The 11,611-nt window shown below is 36.2% G+C and overlaps 1 protein-coding gene across 2 annotated transcripts; it reads right to left on the reverse strand.

Moving 5' to 3' along the window:
* Nucleotides 1-460: 460 nt before the first annotated feature.
* Nucleotides 461-11,538, reverse strand: LOC117405578 (COMM domain-containing protein 6-like). Of its 2 annotated transcripts, none has more exons than XM_034008743.3 (7): nt 10,871-11,538; nt 9,299-9,354; nt 8,463-8,528; nt 8,182-8,258; nt 2,965-3,133; nt 2,140-2,292; nt 461-1,034 (listed from the first exon to the last, which is right to left on the reverse strand). In XM_034008743.3, exons 1-7 carry the CDS (start codon nt 10,896-10,898, stop codon nt 984-986), a joined length of 600 nt encoding a protein of 199 aa, XP_033864634.1. In that variant the 5' UTR covers nt 10,899-11,538; the 3' UTR covers nt 461-983. The 2 variants fall into 2 exon arrangements, with proteins under 2 accessions (XP_033864634.1, XP_058885753.1); XM_059029770.1 differs by lacking the exon at nt 10,871-11,538 and adding an exon at nt 9,912-10,071.
* Nucleotides 11,539-11,611: the final 73 nt, after the last annotated feature.

Raw genomic sequence — 11,611 nt, forward strand, 5'->3', positions numbered from 1 at the left:
CAATGTCTGTCACAGTAGTTTCACCACCCACCAATTGAACTGGGTAGAAATCTGCTGATCACCATGTTTCTGCATGCTCCTTAATAAAAACTTTCCTCCTATCTTTCAGAAAATGGGAACAATATGTAGACTAATACACAGCTCGACTGTGTGGTAGTGGAGCACGCCTGGAGTTATGCATCCTGATCCAAAGGCAAGGACACAAACGAAAGTCAAGGTCCACTTCCACACGGTACAGCCTTCATCGAGAGAATACTATCACTATTAGAAACCTTTTTTATTATTATTATTTTCCTTAAAACAACATTTTAAAACCTAGATTTAAGGTGAAGTTTTAATGATTTGTCGGGTACCTTTCCGCTGAGAAATGTTTAAGGAAAATAGTCCTCAAATTTTTTTTTTTTTTTTTTTTTTTAAACAAAGGATGACTTACATATTGAGATAAAAAAAAACAACGTCATTAAGCAAATAACTTTTTATTTGTCAGAGGTGCTTATAGTATCTGGAAATGGCCAGGTAAGCAATATGGAGTAACATTACTGAACTGTCCATGTCTCGCTTGGCTGTTGTTGAAAGATGCTGAGCTCCAGTAGACTTGACAGGCTGTGGATTCACTGATGCGACAGTGGCAGGTGTGGGATTGGTTGCTTTCTTAGTTGCACAGTATTGATTGGCTAGTTTAGAAAATATTACCACATGTTTGGAACTGGGGGGGGGGGGGGGGGGGGGGAGTTATGCGACCACATCCCAATTCATATTTTCTTATTTTACACTGTTTAGAAACAGCCGACACACGTTACTATGCAGTCCTTTTTCCTCCCAACTTGAGTTGATGTTTCATGAATAGAACCCAGTAGTCTCCCACTGCATCTCTCGAAGCAAAAGCCAGCAAACAAAACTGACTTCTACCACTACCAGTGTAAATATTATCATTCATAATTATTTGTTGGAGGGACATGAATAAGGTACAATTAATATGGACATTAAACTGTTTCTAGAACAGCTGCCATTTCCTTGAACTGTCTGAAGAAATTCTGAAAAAAAGAAAGACATTATATTTAATATATTTTTGTAAATAGTTCAGTTGCAAGTTCAATTTGAATATACAGTCAACTCTACGAATTTCAAGGGACCAGCACAAAAATGTGTCTTAACAGTATATCTTATTATCCAGAGTGTAAGCCAAATGCATACCTTCAGCTTGTATTGGTTACAGTAACTGAAATCAAATTTAAATTACAATACAATGAAAAGTATTATACGTTTAAAAGTAATGTGCATTTTATTGTAAACACAGTTTTAAAAGTGAACTTTTAAAAAGAGTATACATTGTAAATGAACTGCACTTGGAATATGTAAGTCCCAGCAGCTGCTGTGCTAATTTTTCAGCTTTGTGTCTCATAGTGGTCACAAATATAGATACATTCTGATCACAAGCTTTTTTAAACCACAAAAGCTTGGGGTCCTCAACATCAGGGTATTGAGCTAATCGTAAATCTCATCCACATTTAATCCTGTTTTTTCAGAATGGTTGACAAAGTGTTGGCTGAAATGTTGACATCTTCAGCACCATCTTTCTTTTTCATTTACTTCATGGAAATGGCATTGATGCAAGAGTACTATGGCAATTCAAAAACTAGCTATGGCAACTCGAAATGCATCATAAGATCAGTAGTCCCAAAACAGCACTAAAATACAGCAGAGAGGCACTAATATGGATGCAAGTTAATAGATTTCCCAATATCCTTTACACTCAGCTGTTCAAACTAGGGCAATTTGTTTAATTCAAATAGTTCTTCCCTGGAGGGGCTCCAAAATAATTTGCACAAACAGGAAATTCATGTTAAGTGAATTTGTATTATAAGAAGTCATTTATCATAAGCAACTTCCAAATTTGGCCAGGACCATGTAGAAAATTCAGAACACCAGTAAACTTGTTTAATAGTTCTGGATGATCATGTTATGTGATATGCAGCGTTCAACTCATGTTTTTATAGGTGTTATGGCTCTGGTGGCTTACCCTAATGTTACTTTCAATTGGAACACATAGTAAGAGTAGGACCACCAATGGGTGTTGGGGCTGCACTTTATGTCCACCAAACTATATGGAAGCAATCCACACCATACAACAACACTAACCTGAAATTGAGGGATAGTCATTTCAAAGGATTTGCTGGTTATCTGCCCAGAGGAATTGGCCACTTTTAATGTCATGGAGATGTAAGGATAATTCAGAGACCTACAGGTGTCAGAACTAATTGCCATGGCCAGCTTCCATTGGAAATCTACCAGCTATAACGGGCAAAAAAACAGAAAATTAAGATTACAGCCATATATAACTTTCTACATACATTTATGAGTGACAAATATTTTCATATTATCTTCATAGGAATCAATCATACAATGTTTGCCTGTTATTTTTACTACCATGCATGTTTTATAGCCCATGATAAGAGTTTATGATTCATTTGAATACAGTATTTACTATCTAAATTGCCTGTTGAAATCTATGATGTAAAAAAAGGCTGTAGTTACAAATATTTGCTGTTTATGACATCCAGTAATGTTCATTGTTTGTGACTTCAGTAATTTCCAATTATCAAAAAAATAAGGATTCCTTTGGGATTAATACATCTGTTTTTAGTTAGCAGCCACATATATCTCAAATACCACTTCCACTGTAATACTACAGTGACTATAGTTTCCTAAAGAAAAAAGGTAATCTAAAGGTCAAGTTTTTTTTTTTTTATTTCATTAACGCCGCAGCTGAGTAATTTTTTTTTTATTTAAAATACATGTACTGGTATTTGAAATGTACAAACCCCAGGAAGACATGTTGGCTCAGCCGGCTTGTTTTCAACAGGTACCCAGCTAGCTTCTTTGTCGTCAGCTACTGTTTTTTTTTACTGATAAGGTTTAATGGGAATTACACTGGAGAAAAATAAAACTGGAAAACAATGTTACCTGTCCAACTGTTATCATGCGGCTGGGATCCTCCTGTGAATGGAGGAGTTTGCCCTGTTCCTTCCAGATTCGCTGAATAACCTGCAAAGCTGGCTTTGACCATTTGCTTCTCCCTTCAGCCAACTTGGTGACTAGCTGCCCTGCCGTCCAATTGCTTTTTGTTGCTGTTCTATAGAAAACAAAGGCCATATATGCAATCTGTTAGTTTTAGAGCTGACTAATGCAATTATCCAGTTAACAGCTTTTAACAATACAATGAACCCTGCTGTGGGGCATATTCACTGAATATAATAATAATACACAAACATGTATTAGAGATGTAACTGGATTCATTAATGAAACTGTGTGTCTTGAGAAACAGGACCTGGACTGGATTAGGCTGAGCGGACAGTTGAATTATGTACAGATAATTCACACGTGCAACAACAATCGTTTTGAAGCAAGGAAGATATAAACTAGTGATGTCCCAGTGGAAAAGGACGGGCGCTGTTGTGGATCCTATACTGAGGACTGAAGACTTTGTTGTAACTGTTTGTTGATTCTATCTAGAATTGAAAGCTTTGTTACAGAGTTTGATCCAACGTGGGTTTGAAGACTTCGTTGCAGAGAGGAGAGCCTTTTGGACTGGACACTTCAACAGACTGAGTTTGCAAACCAGCAGACCAAAAGTCTAAGTTTCAAGGAACCGTTGAGTATAATTCCAGTTGCATTTTCCTTTCATGGAACTAAATTAATTAATTGTAACAGATTCACATAGAATTTAACTATTAATTATTTAGTTTGCACACTTTGCGTGTGAAATAACTTTTAGTGAAACTTGATGAAGTAACTATAAGTAATCTACCTCATATTGTTGTATGAAGAATTTCTTTAAAAGTAAACTTGCCATATCCTTAATCTATATACCATTAATAAGCTTGATGCGATATATTCTAAGGTTGTCTGCATCATTTGTGCTTGTATGTGGGCGTGTGTGTGTGAGCAAGCAAGCTACTAGCTACGTCACAGCTTGCTCGAGCTGCTGCTTTGTGTGTTAGGAGACAGGTGGTGTCATATTTCAATTGCCTGCTGGCCAGCATGAGTGCAGTGAGAGTTTTTAATTGTTTTGTGCTTAGAGACTAAGAGATTTACTTTCTGCGCGTGTATGTGTGTTCATAGTAAATCCTTGATCTTTGTAACACTGTGACAGGATGGCTCGCAGTGGTGAGGTGTGGTGATGTCACGGACCAGGAAGTAACTGAAACCAAAACAATGGATGGGCGGGTGAAGCTGAATGCAACTGCATTCAGTGTATTTAATAAATAAACAAACAAAAGATTTAAACAAAACAGAAAACAGAAACCAAAGGGCATGAGGGCCAAACAAATAAACAGACAAACAAGTAAGTGTCGTGCTGGCTAATCCAGCACGTTTTAGCAATTGTATTGTCTCCTTGCTCTCTCCTCTCTCCGCTCTCCGTACTCTCCTCTGTACACTCAACCCCTGCAGAACGGACAGCTGCAGCTTCTTATACTCTGGCCGAGGGGTTAACTAGTTGTTAATTATCTTATTACCCCTCGGCCAGAGTCTGCCCGCGTTTGGTAAGGATGCATGACTGTCAGCTACTTAATTAATCAGTAGCTGATCAGTCATGCATCCTCACTGGGTTTTTAAATATAAATAATAAAAAGTAATAACAAAAGACGCGGCGCTTTTATCCGCGCCGCAAACAAAAATACAAATAATAATACATAGGGGCGGGACACTCCGCCACAAACACGTCAATTAAAAATCAACCCAGATAAACGTTAAATGATCAATTATTGGATTGTTCCTACACCGCTTAATGTCACACTCCGCATATCACCAGATTGAAATGTCCCTGCCAGAATATAATGGGAGTCAATGGAAACAAGCTCATGTTCATATCCCCTTGTTACTATCACACTCTGCTAAAACAGTAAGTAGCGGGGTTCCAAAAAAATATAGCGTTACACGTCCCCATGTGTTGCTACAACTGTTTAAATAATGTACCTGTAATTTCTCTTTTCATTGCTAACATCCTGACAACTTTTTACACTCATAACTTTAAAGTCTGTTTCAAAGCTGTTTTTAAAATGACTGGAGATTGAGATCTGTCTTCTAAATCACTGCAGAAATAGCGATTTGAAAAACAACAACAAGTGCTCTGGCTTTTCTGTTCCATACCACATCATGGGTAACTGTGTTACCTGTTTCATAATGTGGTCAATAATCCTTACTCTATAAGTGCACTAGAGCGGTCGTTTGGAAAAGAGCTTTGAAACAGACTTTAAAGTTATAAGTGTAAAAAGTTGTCAGGATGTTAATGAAAAGAAATGACAGGTAGGTTATTTAAACAGCTGTAGCAACAAGCAGGGACGTGTAATGCTATATTTTTTAGAACCCCGCTATTTACTCATTAATATCAATCACATTTATGAGCCATATAACTGATTTTTGCCCCATATAATTTAATTTCAAACTGTGTGTATGTATATTGCTTTTTGTATACTGTACAATACATGATCAACTTTCTTGACATGCAACAACTGCTGGCTCTGCAGCATCTGTTCTGAAATGAAGATTTAGACAAAACCACAAAGCTGAAATAACTGCTCTATCAGACTAAGGAGAAAAAACAAAACTCTTACTCTAAATGACCAGAGAGTACAGGTACAACATGTCAATAACTTAACTTAACACATACAATAAAAAAAAATCCTTCTTTCAGGAAATTAAACATGAAAACTGGAAAGTTTATATTTAGGGTTCAGTAGCTGCTGCTGTTTATTTTTTTTTATTTATTTTTTTACTGTTACTGTTCAAAGAAAAAATCACTTCAGCTGAATTGTCTATGGCAGGTACTAAGAAAAATAAACTACTGTATATTAACAGCATACAGTTCTGTAGTTTTTGCATTTTTATGTTCAAGTACTGTATTTTTTGGTTTGTTGTAGGCTGATGGTAATACATTGAAATATATGATACTGTACTGTAGCTTTATATTAATTAGGAACTAGCACATATTTTGTTTGAGTTTAACCACAGTAAACAAAAAAGCATAGTAATTATAGTATTGCTGGTAGCCATAAATGCTTATTATAATGTCAACAGTGTATTGTCACCATTTCTGCCCAGTCCCTTTGAGTGACATTGAGCAGGTTTGACTGTATTTACATTCCCTTACAATACATGGCTGAAAATGTAAATGGGAGATTCCGTATGTGTCATACGGGACTGTGACAGGGTGACTGGGCGGTGACGTCAGGCAGAAGCAGGAAGGAAAAATACTGACACCAGGAACTGCAGTTAAAATAAAGAAAGACGCGGCGGAGCCGCCGTTTAATTTACAAATAACAAAAATAAATAAAAGGTTTTAACAAAAACACACTGTGCTCACAGAGCAAAATAAAAGGGTTAAACAAAACAAATCTCGAACACAAAATATAACACAACACAGGTCAGGCTGGACAGATCGACTTCACTGTTCCTATGTCTCAAAAAAAGTTTCGTTGTCTATTACTCCTCTCACTCCACTCGCTCTCTCCTCACTAACACCCACCCCGAGTGCCGAGAGCTACAGGCTTTTATAACAGGTGACCATCTCCCGATTAACAACAAATTAAATCACCTAATTAATTCGGGAGATGGCCACCTTCTGCACGAGTTTTTAAATGGGGCTTCCCATCCACGCTACTAAACAAAACATTTGGCTACGCCGTCACTAACAAAACAAAACAATAACAAACCCTGCGGCGCGCGGCGTCATTTAAAATACTAATAATAATACAAAATAACACAGGGGCGGAGGGGGACCCCGTTCTAAAAATAAATAAACAAAACAATGTACAGGGCACCTCGCCCTGTTACAGGGACATTCAGACAACTTTTTGATTTCTATATGAAAAGCTGGTTTTAAATTAAGACGTCAAAATGTTTTAGACAGATTATATTACCAAGGTAAACTAAGGGTATTAATCATTAAAGAATATGTAGTCATTACTGTTAAATATTTCTTAAAATGTAGTATGTCGTATGGGACTTTGAATCAGACATGGATTTAGGCATGAGGTGAAAAGCTTAAGTCTGTGAATCTGTAAGAGATGTAAACTTTTATTTACCTTAATAGATATCAGGAGAGGTACATCTAACAAACAAATGCAAATTAGAAGCTGTGACAGACCCAGCTACAGAACTATAATTATTTAACTAAATTGTTGTACGGACATGAAAAAAGTGTTGTACCGGACAGTGTTGTCCAGGACAGCTTTGTATAGGACAGTGTTGTACAGACAGTGTTGTACAGGACAGTGTTGTCCAGACAGCTTTGTCTACATGATCTTTAAACAAGGCTACCTGCATTTTAACAGGCATACTTTCATCCTACTTCAAAGTAAAGCAGATTATGTCTCCGGATATTTAGGCAATAATAATTTATGGATTGTCAAATACAAATCTTTCAAGCAGTAATTTAAACAGACGTGATAATGACTTATTGTATGAATGGCATAGGCCTATTTACCCAAGTTACAGCATGTCAATATTTTATTTAATTACTAACTAGGTTACCTAAGACTTAAATCATAAAAAGGAAAATGTTCTATTCCAGAGTAAATTGGATTCTTATGGAATAACTTCCCCCCTGACATCATAAACCTTTCACCCCTATTTAAAATTTCCAATTACCTCCCACAACAGCTCAGAACTGAGGTTCAGTAGGCGTCCTCTGGTCCCACCCTCAAGCCAATTGAGCTACCGACCCCTGGAGGACAAGAGCCGGCACTGCAGGTGTAGTCTTGAGCTCTCTGGGTATCTAAATATTCGGACAGTCTCTGATGATTTTGCCTCACTGACCCACTATTGTGCCAGAGCCAAAGTGACGCACCCTATGAAATCGTCAGCAAATATCGTCAACTTTGCACAGCCAGGACACAAACCTGTGCTCCTGCACACCAAGTGACCATGCCTAGACATCACAAATCTAATGGAAGATCTTATTGCTAAAACATATACTGTACTTGTACTCAATATAGTGAAATGCATTGATTTCTGTCTGTCTGCGATATCAATCACATTTAAACAGGTGGCGTAAAGCTGAAGTGAAGGCGAATCAAATCTACATTTTATTTTACTTTTTCACATCCAACAAGTCATTTCACAGAGTTCAAATTTCACAGAGTTCAACAAGGAGAAACAACTAATCGTTTAAATACGTACCTGAAAATAAATAAAACGATGTTTACTATCTTCTCAACAGCCTCCAAGTTTAGTTGGACACCAGCTTTTTGAAATCTCTGCCAATAAAGTTAAACCAGTTTAAAAGTGTTGTGCCCCATGTGGATTTATAAACATATTTCGCAAGTGTATGTGTTGAAAATAACATCTTTATAGTTGTCAGTATATAAAAAAACACAACTTCTATTTGATTACATTTAAATGAATAATACCAGCTGGGGTGAGAGTGGATATGAAATGTTGAGAAACAGATGTAAGCTTACCTCACAGAGCTCAGCTGTGTCTACACCAGGGATCTGCCCTTGCAAGTGCATCATAATCTGTTGGCACTGAGAAGTTCATACAATTAGTGCAACACAGAATGTACTTTAAAGCAAGTGTTAAAAACTACACTTTTGTTTTCTCATGAGAATAGTCACTCACACAACAACACCCATTGTACTGAGTTGATGAGCAATGTGCTGCCTTTGTGCAATCCCCAGTACACTGAATCTCTTTCAAAGAAGCTCAGATGTTTCCTGTTGTTTTTATGTGGTGTCCCAAAAACACACTCATCACCACAGTACTCTGATGAGCTGCATATTATTATTATTATTATTATTAATTTCTTAGCAGACGCCCTTATCCAGGGCGACTTACAACGGTTACAAGATATCACATTATTTTTACATACAATTACCCATTTATACAGTTGCGTTTTTACTGGAGCAATCTAGGTAAAGTACCTTGCTCAAGGGTACAGCAGCAGTGTCCCCCACGTGGGATTGAACCCACGACCCTCCGGTCAAGAGTCCAGAGCCCTAACCACTACTCCACACTGCTGCCCTATATTGACCTCATATACTCTATGCATTCTATCTAACCACATAATAGTTTGGGAGCTGCTCATAAATTAGTACTGGACTTGAAGAATACCAATTATTATTATTATTATTTATTTCTTAGCAGACACCCTTATCCAGGGCGACTTACAGTCGTAGACAAAAATACATTACTCACCTACTTGCTTTGTTTAGCAATAAACAGCATCAGTCGTGCCAATGAATGTAACTTTTATTATTATAATAAATAAATAAAAAAGGTATTTTATAACACTTACTGATTCTGCAAACAAGTCTGGAGGAAGCTGTCCAATATTTTCAACTGAACAGTCATCTGAAGAAAAGAGAGGGAAAAAATACCACTACCTAACATTAACAAAGGACCACCAAAATGCAATAATGATTTGTATGGATAATCGAACAGGTATTAATAACAATTACTGTGCCTTTAATAATGTATAGAATAAAGTTAACATACACAAGTACCTACTGATGATGATATATAGCTAGTAACTAACCTATTCTATCACATTAAGCATACGAAATTGCAAAGCTTTACAAATCATTAAATAAATGCAATTCAGTAAAACTTTAACACCTACAGTTAAGGTAATGACATATTGTAATTAAACGTACCATATACCAAACTTTGAATCATCAAAGAACACAATTCAGTACAACTTTAACACATTACAGAACTTTAGGAATGATAAAACTTCAACAATTCAGTAAAATGTTTCTATACTTTGATACTTGCTGTTAAGGCATTGCAATAACGTGCAATTAAAATGAATAAAGGTTCTTAGCTGCTCAATAACATAGACATGACCTCCATTCCTTACTGACAAAATAGAAGAAAAATAATAATAATAAATAAATAATTTGCTTAACTGCAACAATGTAAAGCCAGGCATTCTACCGTGTCTAGAAAAAAATAAAATAAAAAAGCGGTCGCGGACAGACTTTTCCCTAAAGTATTTCTTTTTTTCTGTTAATCAGCATCACACAGCAAGAGGATTGTTAAGTATGCAGCATGAAAACAGACACACTTGATTACAGTTTTTTTTTTTTTTTTTAATGACGTCTAATCAAGAAACCGAATTTTTTCAAATGGCAAATGAACAAAAAATAACAACTGAAAACGATGCTTCCTTCTATGCAGTTTTCATAGAACAGATAGCAAACACATTCCAGTTAATTGTAGAAATGAATGTATATACGGAATGTCTCCTGTGTCACAGTCAATAAAAGTATTTTTTTTTTATTTTTGTTTCTCTTTCATGTTGAGCGGAGTAGCTGGGGACAGTGGTTGTTATAAAGCGAATTTCAAATCTCGTGGTTTTAATAGCGGTAGGGGTTGGTTGCCTAGTTACTAAGTGCCGTAGAGTAGCATACATAACGAAACAAGGAAACAAATAATGTAAAAAACCTTAATACCTTAATTCCTTAATACAATCCCGAAATTGGAATTCGGGATCTTAATTTACCATACGGGATTCCCGGGATTGCAACCACTAAATACACCACACGTAATTCATCACGTGATTACAGGTGAATTCTGTTGATTTGACAGTACAATTGATCGAAGATCGGATAATTGACTCTATTGTACTGGCAAACCTTAACATTTACTGGTAAATGTCGATATTTACCAAGCAAAAAGTAAATATGCGAATTAACATGAACGCTCTAGTTCGGACATTAACCGGTAAATCTCAAGAATAACAAAGTGGCTTTGGCTAATGACCGAATGTCTTTACAAAATAAACATGATAACGCTTTACTTCGGACATTTCCCAGTAAACCGCAATAACAACCAAGTGCCTTTGTCTATATATATATATACCCACCAGAAGACATGCCTACTAATTCAAACATCTTTGCTCTTCAGTAGCTAGAGTTTCTTCCGGGTAAAGAAAGATGTTTAGAGTTCTACGATTGGTCAACGTTGAGAGCGTAAAACGTCACAATACTAAAGAGGAGCCCCAAACAGAAATTTGCTGGGCTATCAAAAACAAAACAAAAAAAACAAAAAAATAGAAAAACCTTGCTTGTTGATTTGCCATCGTAACTGATGCACATACACATAACTTTACTGTATATTTCTACTGTTTTTGCTTGAATTTTCAACAGGGTTTCATTGCATCCAAATTACTGTGCTAAAGCATTGTTCTAAATTAATTTAAAGATGTACCGTGTAACTAATAAGCTAGTCTGGAAAACAAACAAAAAACCGAATAATAATAATAATAATAATAATAATAATAATAATAATAATAATAAGCCTAACCCTAACCCTAAGTCTCACAGCATTCTCAACAATAATTCCCTTATGTTTGTTTCGCTGTTGAATTCTTTGTATGCCAGACTATATTTTTTTCAAGTGAAGGCGGCATGACGTATTCTTCGAAGTGATATCTTAAAAACAAAATATCTACAGTAAAACAATAATGGAATATGTTTCAGAGCTTTCACATTGCAAAGCGCAATTGTGTCTGCAGTAAGTTTTTAAGGTATTTATGTGTAAGCCACAGCAATCCAGATTTATGTAAACATTAAGTAATGTAGTCAGAAATGACTTGGTCATTGTT

This window comes from Acipenser ruthenus, chromosome 9 (genome assembly GCF_902713425.1).
Source record: "Acipenser ruthenus chromosome 9, fAciRut3.2 maternal haplotype, whole genome shotgun sequence".
NCBI lineage: Eukaryota > Metazoa > Chordata > Actinopteri > Acipenseriformes > Acipenseridae > Acipenser > Acipenser ruthenus.

Bases quoted from the DNA above. Each gene is read 5' to 3' on its own strand.
- LOC117405578 (XM_034008743.3), bottom strand. From the start codon at position 10,898: ATGTTTGAATTAGTAGGCATGTCTTCTG. The intron at 8,529-9,298 runs GTAAGTGTTATA...TGAACTTCTCAG, and splicing joins CAGACTTGTTTGCAGAATCA to TGCCAACAGATTATGATGCA. The intron at 1,035-2,139 runs GTTAGTGTTGTT...TCTTTTTTTCAG, and splicing joins TGACTATCCCTCAATTTCAG to AATTTCTTCAGACAGTTCAA.